The 21,513-nt window shown below is 39.4% G+C and overlaps 1 protein-coding gene across 2 annotated transcripts; it reads left to right on the top strand.

Annotated features, from left to right (window-relative positions):
- Positions 1–2,051: 2,051 nt before the first annotated feature.
- LACTB (lactamase beta) lies at positions 2,052–19,628 on the top strand. 2 transcript variants are annotated; one of them, XR_008663753.1, is made up of 6 exons: positions 2,052–2,445; positions 2,848–2,914; positions 4,923–5,113; positions 5,407–5,758; positions 8,243–8,404; positions 18,847–18,981. XR_008663753.1 is itself a non-coding variant. In XM_055320033.1 (6 exons), exons 1-6 carry the CDS (start codon positions 2,074–2,076, stop codon positions 19,376–19,378), a joined length of 1,680 nt encoding a protein of 559 aa, XP_055176008.1. In that variant the 5' UTR covers positions 2,052–2,073; the 3' UTR covers positions 19,379–19,628. The 2 variants fall into 2 exon arrangements, 1 of the variants encoding a protein (XP_055176008.1); XM_055320033.1 differs by having other exon boundaries at positions 8,239–8,404; positions 18,847–19,628.
- The last annotated feature ends 1,885 nt before the right edge of the window (positions 19,629–21,513 follow it).

Raw genomic sequence — 21,513 nt, 5'->3', positions numbered from 1 at the left:
TTCTCTGTTACCTTCACAGAAGCCATACATAGTCTCTTTACCTGCATCTGGTGGAAGTCCACCAGAAACTTGGCTTTTGCTCTCTGCGTGGCTCTGTGCTTCTGTTCCATTTTTGATCCAAGGAGAGGTACACAAGAGTATATAATTTTTAAAAGAATGATAAAATGAGGGGCAGCCCGGGTGGCTCAGCGGTTTAGCGTCGCCTTCGTTGGCCCAGGGCCTGATCCTGGAGACCCATGATTGAGTCCCACGTCGGGCTCTCTGCATGGGGCCTCTGCCTGTGTCTCTGCCTCTCTCTGTGTGTGTGTGTCTCTCATGAATAAATAAATAAAATCTTAAAAAATCAAAAAAATTTTAAAAAAAAGAATGATAAAGTGAGCACTCATTGTAATCACCACTAGCTATGTCTTTTACATTTTTCTCTTGCCATCATGTGCTTGGAGTAATGGGGCTCCTAGGACGGGAACAATACCATCTTGAAAGAATGCACCTGTCCACTGTAACTGCAGGTGGCGCTCCAGAAACCTCTATTTCAGTGCCAAACTGCTGACTGTTAGGATACCCTGATCTCTTGCAGTTGGTAGCTTTGTTAGCAGCCCCAACACCTTGTAATTATTTAGCCCCAGTATCTCCCGACTAGGTATGGTTACCATTATTGACTTTTAAATAATTAAACAATTATTAACTCAAGTTGTTTAAAGCTTCTTCTCCTGACAATAGCTTGTCGATTCAAATATGTGAACTCTCTATGTATATATCCCACTTGCAAGGAAAGACAGAGTCATTATATGCATTGGGTATATTACTCCTGTACTTAAGGACTAGAAGCTTTAAAAAATATTCACATATTTATGTATATATATACACATGTATATTGTAAAAAATATTTTGTATATTGTAATTTATATATATTGTACATATACATATATAATTTTTATGTATATTGTAAAAACTTTTCAAATATATATGTATGTATGTATATGTGAATATTTTTGACAATATACATATATAATATACATAAAATTATATGTATATATACTATATATATAAATTACAATATACAAAATATTTTTACAATATACATGTATATATAAATAAATAATTGTAAGATTGGAATGGATAAACATTTAAGTGTCTTCAAAATTAACATTGCCATTAATTGTTCTGTTGGGATTGTACACCCTTTACATTTTGTAGCAATTTGACGTTAGGTTTCTTATTTCACAAGAACCTCTGATAATCTACAGATGTCAGAAATCACAGCTAATTATAAATTGTATTACTTTTGGGTTAAAAATTTTCAAGTGCAAAAAAATTTTTAAAAGTCTACAGCAACAAGAAATACTGTTTTTTTTTTAATTTTTATTTATTTATGATAGTCACACAGAGAGAGAGAGAGAGGCAGAGACACAGGCAGAGGGAGAAGCAGGCTCCATGCACCGGGAGCCCGATGTGGGATTCGATCCCGGGTCTCCAGGATCGTGCCCTGGGACAAAGGCAGGCGCTAAACCGCTGCGCCACCCAGGGATCCCTTAATAAAAATTTTTAACATGTTAGAGATTTTAAAAGGGCCTTAGGGCAATGGAAGGAGCTGAAAGAGATGGCAAGAGAGAAAAAGAGAGTTCTAGGAGAAAAGATGCCTGCTCGCGGCTGCTGGGTGCCAGCTCTGTTCCAGGAGCTGAGGATACAACAGTATGAAAGTCAGGGCTCTCCAGAGAAGAGGGCGCAGCCTGGTAAGGAATCAGGGAAGCTGGATGAAACCAAGTGTTCAGTGTTATTAAGGAGGGTCAAAAAGGTGCGGCCACTGGGATGGCAGCTGGGAAGGCTTCTCGGAGGAGGTGAGCCTCGATCGGAGGACAGGCAGAGGGGAGGGAGGAGAGCAGCGTGCGGGAAGGTGAACGACCCAGCGCCGGGAGAGAGGGAAGGCCCAAGGGCTCGATGCGATCGACGCTCCGGCATCCGGCGTCGACTGCTCAGGGCTGCGCGGCCCCGCCCCCCCGCCCCCCCCCCCCGCGCCCCCGCCGCGGGCCGGACCTGCGCGAGCTCCGAGGCTGCCGGCTCGCGGCGGACGCCATGTACCGGCTGCTGTCAGCTGTGACGGCCCGGGCCGCGACCCTCGGGGGCTGGGCCTGGGGCCGCGGGCGGCGCGGGGCCCACCAGCGCGCCGGGCTGCCGCCGCTCGGCCCCGGCTGGGCCGGGGGCCTCGGGCTGGGGCTGGGGCTGGCGCTCGGGGTGAAGCTGGCGGGTGGGTTGAGGGGCGCGGCCCCCGCGCAGCCCCCGGCGGCCCCCGACCCCGAGGCGTCGCCCCAGGCCGAGCCGCCGCCGCTGCCCCCGCCGCCGGAGCAGCCCGTCGCTACGGGGGCTGCACGGACCCCGACGCCGCCCCTCTCCCGGCGCTTCGCCAGAGCCATCGACAGCAGCCGCGACCTGCTGCACCGGATCAAGGTGCGGAGACCCCGGCGCCCCACCGCCCGCGTCCCCCTGCCCCCGGTGGTCTTCCCCCGGACCCAGGCGGACCCCATCCCAGGCGGTGGGATGCCCGGAGCAGGACTTCCCGTTCCCCGACCGCCCGGCCGCGGCCAAAAGCTCCTGCGGGTTGCCCCAGGCGGGGCGGAGGTCACACCGCCCGCCTCGGGAACCTCCACTCCTCGCTCGGTGCAGACCAGGCACGCCCCTCACCGCTAGGGCCGGGCCTGGCGGAGCCGAGGGGGCGGGGCCCGGGCGGAGAGGGGCGGGGCCCGGGCGGAGAGGGGCGGGGCCTCGGGAAGGCCCCGGAGCTCCGCGCCGTCGGCTGTGCGAAGCCTGTGGGCCTGATTTCCAACTGTGTCCTTTCCCCTTGGCTCTTAGGATGAGGTGGGCGCCCCAGGCATAGTGGTTGGAGTCTCTGTAGATGGAAAAGAAGTCTGGGCAGAAGGTAGGCTCAGAAAATACACTTACTGGCTTGTTTTGTACCAGTTGATGAATGAAATTATGAGGTTTTTACTGCTGGGAGTGAATCTCATGAAACGTTCCTGGCTTTTCGTGAAGCCATACCTATTGTAGAGAAAAATCTGTCTAAGGGAATAAAGAATCAGACTCTCTGTAAATCGCAAGTGGTTTTTTTTTTCTTTAGATTTATTTTATTTATTCATAAGAGACACAGAGAGAGAGGCAGAGACATAAAGCAGAGGGGAGAAGCAGGCTCCCTGCAGGAAGCCCCATGCGGGACTCGATCCCCGACCCCCGACCCCCGGGATCAAGCCCTGAGCAGAAAGCAGACGCTCAACCACTCAGCCGCCAGGCGCTCCTGTAAACAGCAAGATTTATGTATTTATTTATTTATTTATTTATTTATTTATTTATTTATTTATTATTCATTTATTCATTCATTCATTCATTTATTTATTTTTAAACAGCAAGATTTAAATGTGACCCTTGGAGTTTTATAGGTGACTTTTTTCTAAGGACTGAATTTATTCTTCTGAAAGTTGTGTATAGAACAGTCTGTTAACTGCATGTTTGTAGATAATTCTTACTACTAGATAAAACATCAGAAGTTGGGATCCCTGGGTGGCGCAGCGGTTTGGCGCCTGCCTGTGGCTCAGGGCGCGATCCTGGAGACCCAGGATCGAATCCCACATCGGGCTCCCGGTGCATGGAGCCTGCTTCTCCCTCTGCCTGTGTCTTTGCCTCTCTCTCTCTCTCTCTCTCTCTCTGTGACTATCATAAATAAATAAATTTAAAAAACTTAAAAAAAAAAACGTCAGACGTTTGTTTTCTATTTTAATTAGCAAGTGATTGAGTCCCTTAGTCTGTAAAATACACTACCAAGAATTAGCAGTATTCATGATTCCTTGACCTTAATGAGTTTACAATCTACTTTATTTGTTTGTGTTTGTTTGTTTGTGTTTATTTATTTATTTATTTATTTATATTTTAGTGGGCAGAGGTGTCAGCCTTTTTTTCCCCCCCAAACAAAAAGTTAGAAGCTTTGGGAAAGAGTTCTAATTACTTTATGATAATTTCATCAAAGCATATTTTATGATTTCATTTACTTACCCATTGCACACAAATTGGTCCAACTGGTCATCCTAGATTTTTAGGAACTCTACCTTTGGGAAAATGTTCAGACATCACTTAAAAGAATTAGTACTTTTAAGAGAAAATGATAGGAGCAATAAGGTTTTGAATTTGAGAAAAATAATTCTTCCCCCAAGTATATAGCCCAATTTATGAAAAATACTCTAATAAAAAACTATATAAATGCCAGCTTTATGAATGAGGGCTTTGTTTTTAATACAAATATTTTTCAGCATAATCTATACAGTTTAAAAACAATCACTGTATGCCTTTCGTTCTTTTTAGATCTAAGGTCTTGTCACTTAGATTTTCATCCTTTCAGAAGCTCCAGAAGATGAAACCAGACTTTTAAAAAAATTCTCTCAACAATACTTTAAATTAGTAGTGCTTTTCTTTTTCTGGTTTGCAGCTGAGTTAAACTGTTACCTAGAGTGGGTTTGCAGGATACCTTTTCACATTAGCTTTTATCGGGTAGTTATTTTAAGGAGTCCAGTGGAAACTCAAGAATCAAAAATAAATATAATCTGAAGAACAGTGATGTTTCCCTTAAAGAACATAGAATAACTTATGTAAAATGCGGACTAACTAATCTGTCTAGATAAACTCAGAAAAATTAGTATGGATAGAAAATTGCTGTTGTACAGAGTGCAGTTTCGGTTTAGTTATAAGATTAAGTTGTGAGACTTACTGTTGCCCCTGTTACTAAGAGTCTCATCCACTCTTAATTAACTTATAAAAGCAGCATATCTTTTCTTTTAGATAAATAGATGGGACATTCTAAGGTAGTGTTATTTCAGTTTTTGAAGACTCCTTTGACCATGAAGCCTGTTTTTAGTGACTTTTTGCTTCTCTTTTTTCTAAAGGTTTAGGTTATGCAGATGTTGAGAACCGTGTACTATGCAAGCCAGAGACGGTTATGAGAATTGCCAGTATCAGCAAAAGCCTCACCATGGTTGCTCTTGCCAAACTGTGGGAAGCCGGGAAGCTGGATCTTGATGTTCCAGTACAACATTATGTTCCTGAATTCCCAGAAAAAGAATATGAAGGTGAAAAGGTAATGAAAATCACAGTTCATTTTACTAACAGCATGTTAAATGGTTTAAAAGGTTTCAGAAGATTCTTCAATTTGTTTTTAATTATTGTTAATGGATTAAAGGGTTTTTTTTTTATTATCCAGGTGATAACTGATGGGGTATTTCTCTGAAACTTAAAGCTGAAGGTGTGTACATGACATGTTTTTCCAGCAGCAGTTTAATGGAAAGTATTCCTGAGGCATTATTCCCAGGCTACCAACTTCTTATTATACAGTTTAATATTGTAATTGAATTTCCATGTTTTCACAATTAGGTTTCTGTCACAACAAGATTACTGATTTCCCATTTAAGTGGAATTCGTCATTATGAAAAGGACATGAAAAAAGTGAAAGAAGAGAAAGCTTACAAAGCCTTGAAAATGATGAAAGGGACAGTGGAATCTGACCAAGAAAAAGAGTTCAGAGAAAAAGGAGGCAAAAGTAATGAAAAGAGTGACTTTGCCAAAGCTAAGATAGAGCAAGATAGTGATGCCAAAGGCCGGAACTTAAAACCTGGAAAGAAAAAGAATGATTTTGAACAAGGCGAATTATATTTGAAAGAAAAGTTTGAGAATTCAATTGAATCACTAAGATTATTTAAAAATGATCCTTTGTTCTTTAAACCTGGTGAGTGTTAATTCCTTCTCTTAACAAAATCATCATTATTGAAATATTAATTTTCAGAAAATCTGAAATGATCCATCCAGAGTGCATTGGATGTGGTTGATGCTTGTGTTGTGGGTTTCATTGTCAGTCTAATATGCACCTTCTTGTCTGTAGTTTTTTTTTTTTTTTAAGATTTTATTTATTTAAGAGAGACAGAGAGAGAGAAGCAGAGACATAGAGGGAGAAGTAGGCTCCCTATGGGGAGCCTGATGCAGGACTCCATCCCAGGGCCCCAGATCTCGACCTGAGCCAAAGGCAGATGCTCACCCACTGAGCCACCCAGGCACCCCTTGTCTTTAGTTCTTAACAAAGCCTAGCATCCAGGTAGCCAGTTGTTCAGATTTAGCCTCATCATTCATTTAGTGGATTTTCAGGATAAAGATATTCATGGAAAATTATGGAGAAATGTTGTAGTAATTGTTCTTCAAATAAAGTCTGGAGCAAAGAAAGCATGATAAAATATTGCTAATATGTCAGTATCTACTTAGTGTTTAATTTAGTATTTAAATTGCTCAACCTATTTTTTGCCTTCATTTCTTTTTTTTTAATAATAAATTTATTTTTTATTGGTGTTCAATTTGCCAACATACAGAATAACACCCAGTGCTCATCCCGTCAAGTGCCCCACTCAGTGCCCGTCACCCGTTCAGCCCCACCCCCCACCCTCCTCCCTTTCCACCACCCCTAGATCATTTCCCAGAGTTAGGAGTCTTCATGTTCTGTCTTCCTTTCTGATATTTCCTACCCATTTCTTCTCCCTTCCCTTCTATTCCCTTTCACTATTATTTATATTCCCCAAATGAATGAGACCATATAATGTTTGTCCTTCTCCGATTGACTTATTTCACTCAGCATAATACCCTCCAGTTCCATCCACGTTGAAGCAAATGGTGGATATTTGTCATTTCTAATGGCTGAGTAATATTCCATTGTAATATAGACCACATCTTCTTTATCCATTCATCTTTCGATGGACACCGAGGCTCCTTCCACAGTTTGGCTATTGTGGACATTGCTGTGCCTTCATTTCTTAAAGAAATTGGTTTTCAACAATTTAACTTTATTTCCCAAAAAGCTGATCTATAAAAATACGTTGTAGGGATGCCTGGGTGGCTCAGTGGTTAAGCGTCTGCCTTAGGCTCAGGGCGTGATCCTGGAGTCCCAGGATTAAGTCCCACATTGGGCTCCCTGCATGGAGCCTGCTTCTCTCTCTGCCTATGTCTCTGCCTCTCTCTCTCTCTCTCTGTGTGTCTCTTGTGAATAAATAAAATCTTTTAAAAAATAAAATAAAATAAAAATATGTTTTAAATGTATTTTTTGTCAGGATGACTACCAAAACCACTTAATATCTTTCAATTTACTATAGGTTTATGTAATTGTATTACATTTTCATTTTAAAATTTGTTTTTTACCATGAATAGATATAAGTGTAATTAATAAGGGCAAAGAAATACATTTGTGGATTTTGTCTTAAAAAATAAAGTTCCAGGGGTAGCCCCGGTGGTGCAGTGATTTAGCGCCGCCTGCAGCCCAGGGCATGATCCTGGAGACCCTGGATCGAGTCCCACGTCAGGCTCTCTGCATGGAGCCTGCTTCTCCTTCTGCCTGTGTCTCTGTCTCTCTCTCTCTGTCTCTATGAGTAAATAAATAAAAAATCTTTAAAAAATAAAAAAATAAAAATAAAGTTACAGTTGTTAGTACAGATCATACACTCTGTATTTCTGGAATCCCAAATGATAAAAAAGTGTGTATTTGACATAATATCTATATTTGAATATGTGCTTGTATTTTATTTTATTTTATTTTTTTTATGATAGTCACACAGAGAGAGAGACAGAGGCAGAGACATAGGCAGAGGGAGAAGCAGGCTACATGCACCGGGAGCCCGACGTGGGATTCGATCCCGGGTCTCCAGGATCGCGCCCTGGGCCAAAGGCAGGCGCTAAACCGCTGCGCCACCCAGGGATCCCTGTTTGTATTTTAATATATATCTATTTGAAATAGAGTATTTATACCTACATATACTTTATTAAAATAGGAATGTGGACAACTAATTTATGACTTAAACAATGAGTATTAGATATATTAAGAATAAGACCATTAACTCAAGAAATCAAATTTGCTTTTCTTTCCCTTCCTGTTTTGGTACCAGTTTGAAGGATTTTATTTTAGTTTTGAGGTAGGATTTATTTGCTTATTTCATTATCATGGAAAGGAGTAGATTCATATTCTGATCATTAAATCATGGAATAAGCAGGGTCATTGCAAAGTTGACTAAATTTATTAATATGTCATCCATGATCTGTTTCTAAATGATGAAGTAAAATACTCTGGTTTTAAAGGTATGCCAATTTTCAGTGGGAAATATTTTACATGCTTGGAAATAATAAGCGTTTTTTTTTTCTCCTCCCCCCACCCTCGCCTTGCAATGATGTCTCAAGGTAGTCAGTTTTTGTATTCAACTTTTGGCTATACCCTATTAGCAGCCATAGTAGAAAGAGCTTCAGGATATAAATATTTGGACTATATGCAGAAAATATTCCATGACTTGGATATGCTGACAACTGTGCAGGAAGAAAATGAGCCAGTGATTTACAATAGAGCAAGGTAAATGATACTTTCTGGTGTGTCTAGCTATATCCCATTCTAACACTGTGTTGTTAATTAAATTCAAACTTTCCTTGTCTCCATTCCAAAATCACACTTGCCATATTTTGAGAGCTCTATATATGTCTGTTTTTCCATCTATAAAGTAAGGGAAATTGAAAGTATTAGCAAAGTACTCCAGGATCCTTGGACGAAAGACAGTAATAATTTAAATCTATGCATAATTAAACCAAAATTGCACCTGTCAAGGGCATCTATAGTTTGCTCTTCCATCATCCCTTTTTTTATGTTGTAGCTAATACTTTATCTTTTATTATTTTTAACTGTTTTTTTATTTTAAAGTGATTTAATATTTGTAGATAAGTTATAAGGCCAAGTACAAAGAATTTCCATATGTCCTTCACCCAGATTCCTCAAATATTATCGTTTTACCACATTTGCTCTGTTATTTTTTTTTCTCAACTGTTTGGAAATCAGTTGCAGATTTACCCATAAATAATTAAATGTATATTTTCTAAAAATAAGGACATTCAGGAAACTAATCTCAGCACCAAACTTATATCAAATCTACAGACTTACTCAAATTCTTCCAGTTCATCCAATAATGTCCTTTATAGCCAAAGAAAAAGGAAAAAATGTTTTGTTCTGGTACAGGATCTAGTCCAGGAACACACATTGCATTTAGGTGTCTTATCTCAGAAGTCACATGAAGTTGGTTTGTTCCATTATTGGTGGTGGTGATTAATTACTTTGTTGAGGTGGTACCTATGTTTTCCCCTTGTAAAAGTTTGAGTCATTTCATTGAAATATATCAAACTAAAATTTTATCATAATTTTTACTAGTGATTTGTAAAAGGGGCATTGGGAGAGAATTTTGAGACTAAACACTATTATGAGTTCTATGGCTACATTTCCTTTTCCATTTTACTCATTATTTGGTTTGTTAGAAAGATAACATTTAACAAATCAACTGTTACTTTTACTTTGCATGTTTTTCTTAGTACATGCTTTGCAAATAGCTTAATGGTGCTTGAAATAGATGAAATGGTGGGGCTATTTTAGCTTTATCTTCTTAGCGTTATATTAGTTTTGTTCAGTTTTTTGTTATATTTACTTAAATTACCATTTTTAAATTACCAGTTTATTTAAAAGGATTAAGTGTGCATTGCAAATCAGCCTGAAAGAGGTTTTTTGAACCTAAAAGAAATTAGGTTAGCAGCAAGCAATGAATTTTAATTTTAAAATGGCCTGTAGTTCTCAACCACTTCAATTAATGTTTATTATTTTTAGGTCCAACACTACATTCTACTGGAAAGCATAAGAAAAATTGACAAATACCAGAGGTTGCTGATTGAATCTAAAAGATTCTCTAGTAAATGTGGCATAGATGCCTGACTTTATTTTATTTCAGATCTAGGCATTTGATAACGAATGCCTACACTTATATATAAAGTAGAGAAGAAAATTAGGTATAATCACTGAACTGCTTTTCTATACTGAAAATTAAGACTCTATGAATGTACAGACTACAAGGCAGTTTGCTGTTTTCTTAATGAGTAATTTATAGCTTGCACAAAATCAAAATATCGCATTTGATGATGAGTTAATTTCATTTTATCTTCTATTCTTTTAAGGGGAAAAAAAAAGGCTGTGGGTTTCCATTTCTTCTATTAAAGGTTCCTATAAGCTCTGAGTATGTTAGATTTGAAAGTACCCAATGGTGCTAAAGGGGTAGTGAATTCATTTTAGTTATATTAAATGGGCTGCTGAAAGGGGGCACTAAAAAAAGGAGGAAATATTGTTACCTTTGAAAATGGTTTGTCCGTTTGCTTCATTCTTATTTTACTTGATGCAGTATCTCCTGGGGCCTCTAAAGCTCAACTCTGGTTCTTTTTTTGGTAATAGCTATTTTAAAAGAGCTTAAATACACCAGCTTTTTAAGGGAGTTCAGGGTGTAAAAGGAAACTTCAAAGATATGTATTTATTTTTTTAAATTTTTTTTCAAAGATATGTATTTAAAAAGAAAAAACTTAAGGTAAAAATAAGTGCATATGTTTCTATTCATTTATGTTCATATGTTTGCAGGAGATAAAATTTCCAGCAAAAGTTTGCAGCTTTGTTATTTAGTCTACTGAATCTTTGACCATAATCATATATTAAATATATTTATATTACCTTAACCTAGGCTTTTTAGAGTTATTGGTAACCCTAGAGTAAATACTTGCCATCTTTTTGCTCGTGTGTGTGTGTTTAAAATAATGCATCCCAGTGTCTGTCATCTTTTTAAGGTATTTATTTCCCTAGAACCCTGCCTCAAAATACTACTTAGATTTCTTCAGCCAAAATTTTAGCAACAGGCCACACTTAGCTGTGAGAGATGCAGAGAAATTAGTTTTTAGCTGGGTACATTGTTCTGAGTAAAACTGGGATTTTCTTAAATGGAAGGCTAGGAACATTGACTTAGTATACACAGATGTATTTGTAACAAGTATATTCTATATGGGCAAATAAACTAATCTTTTAAGTAAATACCCATTGGGGGGTGGACTGAAAGACACTCATTTTGTTGATAGGGCAACCTAGTCAATGCATTAGATTATTTTTACACTCTTCATATGTCCTGTGTTTGGCACAATAATTGCAACAAAAATCTCTTTTATAATTGGATAGGACCAAAAGCAAATATAATGGATATTTTCTGAAGTGTTTGCCTTATTTTGACAGTATAGATATGGCTTTTACTTTCTATCATTATCTCTTTGATTCTTATTTATTATCTTTATTTGCTAAAGTATTTTCTAAAATTAAGTATTGTTCTTTATGAAGATCTTTTCTATGCCATTAGCTGATAGACTCCATAGTAATAGGTTCAATCCAAATGTTAATACTAAATGATAAAGTGGGATTGGTTTTTATTATATACATTTTAAATTCTATGGGTTTTTAAACTTCTCATAACAATAAACACAAGCCAGTACATAATTATTTCTAAAGGCATTTAAGAAGCATTGTAAAAATAAAAGTATTTTGAATTTCTAGGTTTGTAGTTGTAGATTTCTGTAGTTATATAGTGCTCTTGTGCAGAATCTAAACATTTTTAAACAAGAAGAGGCTCTTTGTCATGTGGCATCATTCCATCAGTTATTCAGTTACAGAGATGTCTCAGTAACTTACTCAAGAACTCGTGTCTATATTGCATTCTTTTTAGAGCAGAAATTCCTTCAGAATTTGAAATAGGAGGGCAGCCCCGGTGGCTCAGCAGTTTAGCACCGCCTTCAGCCCTGGGGTGAGATCCTGGAGACCCAGGATCAAGTCCCACATCGGGTTCCCTGCATGGAGCCTGTTTCTCCCTCTGCCTGTGTCTCTGCCCCTCTCAATCTCTCTCTCTCTCTCTCTCTCTCATGAATAAATAAATAAAATCTTAAAAAAAAGAATTTGAAATAGTGAACTTCTCTTTTAGATGAACAAAATTATTTTCATAAAAAGCCATTAACTTGTCCTCTGTGAAAAGGAGTCAAGAGAATAAAGCTTAGAATTTATTTAAAGTTAAGAATTCTAGATTGAGGTCTAGAATTCTCCACATTTTTATATTTTAAAGGAGGAATGACTGAGGAGTCCTAATTTCCAGTCTTGATATAAGCAGTTTGGAATGCTGTACTGTTAAAAGAAAGTTACACAAAGCTGATTATCAGCCAAAATATGCTGGTAGTTCTCTGCTAGTTTACAAACTTGAAGTTCACTGTAAGAAATATATATTTTATTATGGGGTTTCTTTTAGATTTGATTGGCTAGAATTAGAATTGTAATCAGAATGCAGCACCTGGATGGCTCAGTCAATTAAGCTTCTGACTCTTGATTTCTGTTCAGGTCATGATCTCAGGGTTGTGAGATTGAACCCATCATAGGGCTCCTCACTGGGCATATAGCCTCCTTAAGATTCTCTCTCTCCCTCTGCCCATCCCCTGATCTCCTCCCAAAAGGAAAAAAGAGAGAGAGAGAGAGTTCAGGCAGAAAGTAATGAGGACCTAAAATGTGGGAAAGGCCATAGGAATGAAGGAAGAGAAAAAGGTAAGTCACAAAGCAGAGGTTGTGTAATAGTATTTAGCATCTTGATGCATGTGAGAATTGAGGGCAAGAGAGTCAACCAAGGTTTTAATGAAGAGGAGAAATATGAGAAGAACACTTGGAAGAGATTAGTTTTAGGCATATTCACTTTGAGGGGCACCTAGGTGGTTTAGTCAGTTGGGCATCCAACTCACTGTCAGTTCAGGACTTGTTCTTGGGGTCATGACTTCAAGCCCTGTGTTGGGTTCCTTGCTGGGCAGGGAGCCTACTTAAAAAAAAAAAAAAAAGACAAATTTATTTTGAGAAATGAGAAGACCACACACATATCATCTCATTGGTTCTCAAGAGAATATATTAAGATTCTCTGTGGGCTTTTTTTTTTTTTTTAATCTTCGAAGCACATACCTTTGGTCACCCTTGCTTCACCAGGTATTATGACTTGGATTTTGGGGAGACATATATGATTCTTGAAGGAATAAAGTAATTTTTCAATAATATGTGCCCACAGTCCCTTCAAAATTATGAATTTTGAGGGAAGGATACAGTTTTGAGAGAGAGGAGGCCCATAGATGATTCTGATTAACAACCATCCTGCCCTCCTCCAAAACCAGATTTGAGAATTATTAAGACTGGTAGAAAATCTGATTGTAATTTGGAACAGGGGTTGTGGTACTAATGCAGGCCTGTAGTTTTCTGTGTAGAAGAGAAGATTGGGAAAGTGGGGCTGCAGTGATTGGAGTGATATAGGGAATCATAGGATTGAGATCTAGAAGAGAGAACTCAAGCAGCAGACTGGCCCAAGGTTGAGTATCAGGTTAAACAATGCTACAGGAGGCAAATAGGATACAAACAAAGTAGGGAATTAGGAGAGCCTTGAAAACCCACGAGGGAGCTGTTTAGTGATGGAGGACCAGAAGCCAGATTTTAAGGAATTGAATGACTAGAGGAGGTGAGTGCATGGAAACAGAAGAGGTAGGCTGTTCTGTGTAGTTTGGCAGTAAATGAGGAGAGAGAAAGGATTGACAGCTGGAAGCTATAACAAAGATTAAAATTTTTTTTTCTTTAGGATGCAGAAAATATAGAGCATTTTGTTAGCTAAGATAAGGAGAAAGTCCTTTGTGACCTGTCCCCTGTCTACTCCTCCAGCATCGCCTTCTGCCACTTATCCCCTCAAGCCCTCTGTTTCAGCCAAACAGAACCACTTTGCTCCCCAGCTTGGCCTCTGTAATCAGCCGTTTCTTTCTTTCTTTCGTTCTTTCTTTCTTTCTTTCTCTCTCTCTCTCTCTTTTTAAGATTTTATTTACTTATTCATGAGAGACACAGAGAGAAAAGCAGAGACATAAGCAGAGGGAGAAGCAGGCTCCCTGTGGGGAGCCCAGTGCAGAACTTGATCCCTGGATCATGACCTGAGCTGAAGGCAGTTGCTCAACCACTGAGCCACCCAGGCATCCCTAACCAGCTGTTTCAACAAGGCTTGTTCTCAATAGTGCTCAGAATTCCTCTCATCCATCTTGATAGTCACCCTACAACCTGTTCATTAAAATGTGGTCCAGGGTCCAGCAGTATTGACACCACCTGAGAGCTTGTTAGAACTGCAGAATATTGTGCTCCCTTCCCAGACCTACTGAAGCAGAATCTGCATTTTAACAAAATCCCTGGGTGTTTCATGTAGTGCTTTGCGATTTAGAACTGTCTGACAAGACTATTTGTCTTGAAAGCAGCCACAGTGTATGATTTAACTAGTCTCTCCAGTGCCATGCAAGGTGTCTCCATTAAATATTTGGCCAATAAATGATGCTTTCACGTATTGAACTTTTTAAAAAAAATTTTTAAAGATTTTATTTATTCATTTGAGAAAGAAACAGCATGAGCCCAGGAAGGGACAGAAGGAGAGGGAGAAGCAGACTCCCTGCTGAGTGTGGAGCCCACCGCGGGGCTCGATCCCAGGACCCTGAGGTCATGATGTGAGCCAAAGTCAGACTCTTAACCAACTGAGCCACTCAGGCACCCCTAAATACATTAATGAGCACTTAGTGAATGGCAAGCACTGTTCTGGGTAGGGGAATCATCAAGGAGCTCTAAGATAGGTAAGGTTCCTGCCCTTAAGAAACTTATATTCTATGGGAAGAGACAGACAAACATGTAGATTAAGAATTTTAGATACTGATATGAAGAAAATAAAGCAATGGGATTTAGAGTAACAAGGAGAGAATGTAGGGAATCTATTTAAAATACAGTGCTTTTGGACATGACTGATAAGGAAAGCTAAATTGCCTTGTTGCAAATACAGAAATAAGCCTGACATGAAAAGAAGCAAGGCAAGATGTGACAAGATCAGAGAAGTAAGTAGGGGCTGAATCACATTGGACAGTGAGTCTCAATGCTGTTAGACCCCCTGCCCCTTAGTTTAATAAATATTCTGTACCTCCTTTAATTTCCTGAAACAAAAGTTATAGATCATATAACTTACACTCACTACTCTTAAATAAAAATAAAAGGAATTTGTAAAAATTATAGATATTTCAGTATGTTCAAGTTTATTCACAACATTAAAAGACATAAAGTCAGATGCAACTTAAGACATAAAAGCATCATAAATATAACAACAACAAGTGCAGACCCACATGGGTATATTGTATTGGTGCTTCTTCTGCTCATGCCTTTGGTGTCCTCCTCTGGCTAAAGTTGTGAGCAAAATAAAGTACAGTCTTTCGTCAATTTTCACACTGATTACTTTCAAGAAAATGTTGTTACAGCATAAAATGTTCAAAAAGTCCTTTGTGTTTATATATAAAATGGAGAGGGTCCTGGTCTAAGCTCATTATAAACAGCTATTTTACTTACATGATTATCTGATAGGAGAGTTGAAGGTCTTACATGATAAAAAAAAAAAGATACACTACTATATGGGACTTTCCACACATCCTAGGACATTTAGGACCTTGTCCACTAAATGTCAGTAAGAGCCCTTTAGTAATTGTGACAGCTAAAAAAATCCCTCCAAAAATTTCCCTTAAGGAGTTGATACTCCTCTGTTGAGGACCATTGTGTTTTAGGCCATCGTAAGAAATTTGGGTTTTGTCCTCATTACAGTAACCATTGGAAGGTTTCAAGTAGATTTTTTATTGGAGTTCAATTTGCCAACATATAGCATAACACCCAGTGCTCATCCCATCAAGTGCCCCCCTCAGTGCCCGTCACCCAGTCACCCCATCCCCCAGCCCACCGCTCCTTCCACCACCCCTTGTTCATTTCCCAGAGTTAGAAGCCTCTCATGTTTTGTCACCCTCACTGATATTTTCACTCATTTTCTCTCCTTTCCCTTTATTCCCTTTCACTATTTTTTATATTCCCTGAATGAATGAGACCATATAATCTTTGTCCTTCACCGATTGACTTACTTCACTCAGCATCATACCCTCCAGTTCCATCCACGTTGAAGCAAATGGTGGGTATTCGTCCTTTCTAATGGCTGAGTAATATTCCACTGTGTACATAGACCACATCTTCTTTATCCATTCATCTTTCGAAGGACACCGAGGCTCCTTCCACAGTTTGGCTGTTGTGGACATTGCTGCTAGAAACATCGGGGTGCAGGTGTCCCGGGGTTTCACTGTATCTGTATCTTTGGGGTAAATACCCAGTAATGCAATTGCAGGGTCATAGGGCAGATCTATTTTTAACTCTTTGAGGAACCTCCACACAGTTTTCCAGAGTGGCTGCACCAGTTTACATTCCCACCAACAGTGCAAGAAGGTTCCCCTTTCTCCACATCCTCTTCAACATTTGTTGTTTCCTGTCTTGTTAATTTTCCCCATTCTCACTGGTGTGAGGTGGTATCTCATTGTGGTTTTGATTTGTATTTCCCTGATGGCCAGTGATGCGGAGCATTTTCTCATGTGCTTGTTGGCCGTGTCTGTGTCTTCCTCTGTGAAGTTTCTGTTCATGTCTTTTGCCCATTTCATGATTGGATTGTTTTCTTTGCTGTTGAGTTTAATAAGTTCTTTATAGATTTTGGAAACTAGCCCTTTATCTGATAGGTCATTTGCAAATATCTTCTCCCATTCCGTAGGTTGTCTTTTAGTTTTATTGACAGTTTCTTTGGCTTTCAGAAGCTTTTTATCTTGATGAAGTCCCAATAATTCATTTTTGCTTTTGTTTCTATTGCCTTCATGGATGTATCTTGCAAGAAGTTGCTGTAGCCAAGTTCAAAAAGGGTGTTGCCTGTGTTCTCCTCTAGGATTTTGTTGGAATCTTGTCTCACATTTAGATCTTTCATCCATTTTGAGTTTATCTTTGTGTATGGTGTAAGAGAATGGTCTAGTTTCATTCTTCTGCACGTGGCTGTCAAATAGATTTAAGAAGGCTAAGTAAGACACAATCTCAGGCTTCTGCTTGGAAAATGGACTGCAGGGAGATAAAATGATCTAGGAAGTGTAACTGGTATAACAAAATTGTAGAGGCAAAAAGGCAGAGATGCAGGTAGTAGAATTAGAGAAACAATAGGAAATTTTCCTAAGTGACTGGAGGGAAGGAAAAAAAATGCATGGTAATGTAAATACATTTTAAGATAAAGATGGGAGTTTGAAGCCATCTGAAGCACACCAGAATCTTCTCTGTAAAACAAAGGATATAGTTGTCTACCCACTGACCAGAGGTGGTGTAGAGGACAGGAAGAGATTGGGAATAACTACTGTGAAGAATATACCAGAGAATAACCAGGAAAAGAATGAGATTTGGTAACAGCAGTGCAGACCCGTAGCAAGAGTATGGACTGATACCAGTCAGCTTTGTGATGTGACTATCTGCAGCTTTTCTTGGCAGATAAGGAATCAAAGAAAGGGGTACCTAGATTTATTCAGGATTGGCAGACTGATGTAGTGTCAGGTCAGAAGAGCGAGGAACCCAGAGATGCTAGTGAGATCACAGCTGAAGTAGTTCAGGCTAGAAGAGAAAGTTGGGTGAAATCAGGGACTAAAAGATCTGGGAAATTGGGAAGAGTCAAGGGCAACAGATGGAGGTCACAGTGAGGACAGAGAGCAGGTTCAGTTGAAGAGTTGGCAGTATTGGAAATCATAGTCCTAGGAAGAAACTTCAGAGGTTGAGACCTTACCCATCTGGTGATTGAAAGTGATGGTGAGACTCAGTGTGACAATGCTTATGAACAGCCAAGGAGGGATGAAGAAGATCGTTATAGATGGGACAGCACACTGGAAGCCTACGAGCACATCTTACTATGAATCTTGAAAGAAAAGATCCTCATGAGCCACATTTCATTTCATTTAATTATTTTGTGATTTAATTTCATTTACCTGATATTAGACTAAAAACCTCACTAGGTCAGGCACTTTGTCTCTTTCGAAATTTCTCTTTCAAGCATTTCTCTTGAATGCTTCATTCCAGCATTCAAGCAGTGCCTCACACATAGGAAGGGCTCCATCAATAATTGTGAATGCATGAGTAAATCACAGCATTTACTAGGTAGCTACCAGAAATATGTAAAGTGATTGATGCACATATTCCTAACTCTGCAAAGTAGATATTTATGTCACCACTACACAAATTAGGATGCTGAAGCATAGAGGCAACAGACAGCCTGGGTTTGAATCCAGCCCTGCCACTTACAAGCTGTATAATCTGGGACAAGTTATTTCTACTCTCTCTGCCTCAGTTTTCTATCTGTAAGATAGGAATCATACTGGCACCTACCTCTGAAGCTAGTTACAAGAATAAATTTGTTCACATTGATATAGTTCTTAGAAAATGCCTGGCATGTAGTAAGAACTGTGTAAATGTTAATCAAATAAAAGAAGCCTGTTCTACTAGCTAGTAAGGGTGAGTTGGGATTCCAGCAGGTTTGCAAACTCCAGCTTCTCTCACTACACCAAGAAAGTCCCGTGTCATATCATGACACATAGTATTCCTACAGCATTTCCAACCAGAAGATATAGTCTCTTAATAAATAGTAATCTTAAACATCTCAGTGTGTATGCTTAGTCATAAAATTCACATGTGGCGCATGATTCACTGAGCCCAAGGACTAGGAATATCTACCAAACAAGTATTTCTGCATATGCACCAGGCAAACATATTGTGTGTAATATACCAATTCGTTTTTACAGGTATTAAAAGTTTGATACACTCAAAATGGGCAAGCCATGCCAGTAGGAAAAAAAAAAAAAACACTTTCTATGCTTTAATTACTCAATTATCTGTGTTTTATTAGAATCTGAATCGTATGGAATATTAATGGCTTCTCAGAATGTATGATCACAACATTGAAACAATCTGTCTCATGTACATATTTTCCTATTCATTCTCATATGTAAAGTCCATAGACTATTAAATTTTTACTGACCATTCTTATTTCATTTTAGATTTTATGTTTACAATAAAAAGAGACGTCTTGTCAACACACCATACGTGGATAACTCCTATAAATGGGCTGGTGGTGGATTTCTGTCTACAGTGGGTGACCTTCTGAAATTTGGGAATGCAATGCTGTATGGTTACCAAGTTGGGCTCTTTAAGAACTCACATGAAAATCTTTTACCCGGATATCTCAAACCAGAAACAATGGTTATGATCTGGACACCAGTCCCTAACACAGAGATGTCTTGGGATAAAGAGGGTAAATATGCAATGGCATGGGGCGTTGTGGAAAAGAAGCAAACATATGGTTCTTGTAGAAAGCAGCGGCATTACGCCTCACATACTGGAGGTGCAGTGGGTGCTAGCAGCGTTCTGCTGGTCCTTCCTGAAGAACTGGATGTGGAAGTTATAAATAACAAGGTTCCCCCAAGAGGAATAGTGGTTTCTATCATATGCAACATGCAATCTGTTGGCCTCAATAGCACTGCTTTAAAAATTGCTCTGGAATTTGATAAAGACAGATCCAACATGTCTTAACATCACAGGTGCAAAATGAGCTGTTCTGTTCTTGTTGTTTGAAACATTGAAGTCCCCAAACACATGAGATTTTTAAAAATAGATTTGTAATAGAGTATAATTGAATGCAGAGAATTATGTACCTCTAATTGCTTAATTTTGTAATTGTCTTTTATTGTAGGATTAGTTCTTTATACTCAGGGAAGTAACTATATTATTTTTACTTTTTGAAAAAAGTGTTAATTCTTGAAATAAAATATTCTGATAAAAATATACATTTTCAATGTGTCATATAAAGAAAATCTCATTCAACAGGAACCTTTAAATAGTTATTTTGATATGATAGCAAAAACAAGTTTATGGGAAATTTTATATTAGTTGTCTATTGCAGCTTAAAAGAACAAAACATTATCTCATGGTTTTTGAGGCTCAGGAATTCAGTGAATCTGAATGCCAGTCTCTAATGAGGTTGCAGACAAGATGTTTTAATCATCTAAAGGCTTCTCTGGGGCTGGAGAAAAGACTTCTAAAATGGCTTACTCACTTGACGTGGCAGATATCAGTCCTCTAGCTTGTGGGTCTGTTCCCCCACCATGTGGTCCTCTCTCTAGGACTCTTTGGGTATCTTAGTGTCATGTCTATTGGCTTTCCCCAGAGCAAGTGATTCAAGGGACAGAGAGAGGGAGGGGAGGAGGGTGAGCCACGAGCCAGGCAGAAGCCAATGTCCTTTATAACCTAGCCTCAGAGATCACATACCATCACATTTGCTAATATTCTCTAGATCACACAGACCAACCCTGCTAACAATTAATTTTGGGGGGATTACACACACACACAGTATAAATATCAGGAGGTGGAGATCACTGGCAGTCCTTTACTACAGTCTGACCTCTGGTCCCCAGTGATAAATGTCCTTTCTACCTCCTCCCAAGTTTTCCAGAAATTTCATTCCATTACAGTATCAGCTCAAAATCCAGTATCTATCATGTAAATCAGGTCTAGGTATGGCTGAGGTTCCTTGTGGGATGGGGTAGTTCCTTAAATATAATTCCTCTTTACCTGAAAACATATGAACTAAAGACAAGTTATTTGCTCCCTACACGTGGGATATACAATGGCACAACGTATGTACAATTACTGCTATCAAGCCTCCTCCTTAGCAAGTGGGGAAATGGAAGACATGCATGAGCAATTCTGAAATCCAAACAGACACCAGTTGGCAGCTCCTTGATTACTCAAGGCCTGGGGATAATTCTTGGCTCTTGGGCTATGTTCTCCAGGCCCTTGGATCTGCCCTCTGACTTACTATTTTTTCATGAGAGGTAGAGTGGTTTTTCTCAGCCTGCTTTCTGCTGGTATAAATTTGGAGGTTCAAAGGCCTCTTTTGTACTCTTATCTCTCCTTTCAGTCTGAGTAGTATTTCTGCCAATATAATTTGTTTAAACTTTGTGAGTCTCCTACAAATCCCGTTGGGGTTCATGTTGGGTAAACAAAAAGCATACCCCCAAAACTCTTCAAAGAAAGCTCTTCTGTAACTCAGGATTCTGCTGAGACGATTAGAGAAAACACTTGTTTCTAATAAATCCTGTTGTTGATACAGCTTCCTGAGGCACCATCTTGGTTCTTCCAGCAATCAAAGGATTTCATAGACCCTCAGCCGCATTTTATTAAAAAAAAAAAAAAAGATGTATTGAGGAACACCTGGGTGGCTCAGCGGTTGAGCACTTGCCTTTGGGTCAGGGCGTGATCCCAGAGTCCCAGGATCGAGTCCCACATCAGGCTCCCTGCATGGAGCCTGCTTCTCTCTCTGCCTGTGTCTCTCATGAATAAATAAATAAAAATATTTAAAAAATAAAAAAGATGTATTGTTTTTAGAGAGTGTCTGTGAGCATGGGGAGGGGCAGAAGGAAAGGGAGAGAGAAACCAGCAAACTCCTCACTGAGCCTGACGCTTGAAGAGGGGCCAATCTCATGACCCTGAAATCACAACTCGAGCTGAAACCAAGAGTCAGAAAGCTTAACCGACTGAGCCACCCAGGTGCCCCTTCAGCTTCATTTTAGACCATGTTTTCCTGGAAGTGCCCTAAATTTCATCTTTACCTTGAAGCCATGTCTTAATTTTAGCTTCATTTGCCATCTTGAGAGTCTGGGAATTTT

This window comes from Nyctereutes procyonoides, unplaced genomic scaffold (assembly GCF_905146905.1).
Source record: "Nyctereutes procyonoides isolate TBG_1078 unplaced genomic scaffold, NYPRO_anot_genome, whole genome shotgun sequence".
Classification (NCBI taxonomy): domain Eukaryota; kingdom Metazoa; phylum Chordata; class Mammalia; order Carnivora; family Canidae; genus Nyctereutes; species Nyctereutes procyonoides.
Note: the sequence above shows the minus strand (reverse complement) of the source record. Positions and strands in the feature narration are given on the sequence as shown.

What these genes read in the sequence shown, in the direction of transcription:
- LACTB (XM_055320033.1), top strand. Translation starts at nt 2,074, where the DNA reads ATGTACCGGCTGCTGTCAGCTGTGACGGCCCGGGCCGCGACCCTCGGG. An exon ending in TCCTTTGTTCTTTAAACCTG is followed by an intron (nt 5,759 to 8,238) that starts GTGAGTGTTAAT and finishes TGATGTCTCAAG; the next exon opens with GTAGTCAGTTTTTGTATTCA. An exon ending in GTGATTTACAATAGAGCAAG is followed by an intron (nt 8,405 to 18,846) that starts GTAAATGATACT and finishes ATTTCATTTTAG; the next exon opens with ATTTTATGTTTACAATAAAA.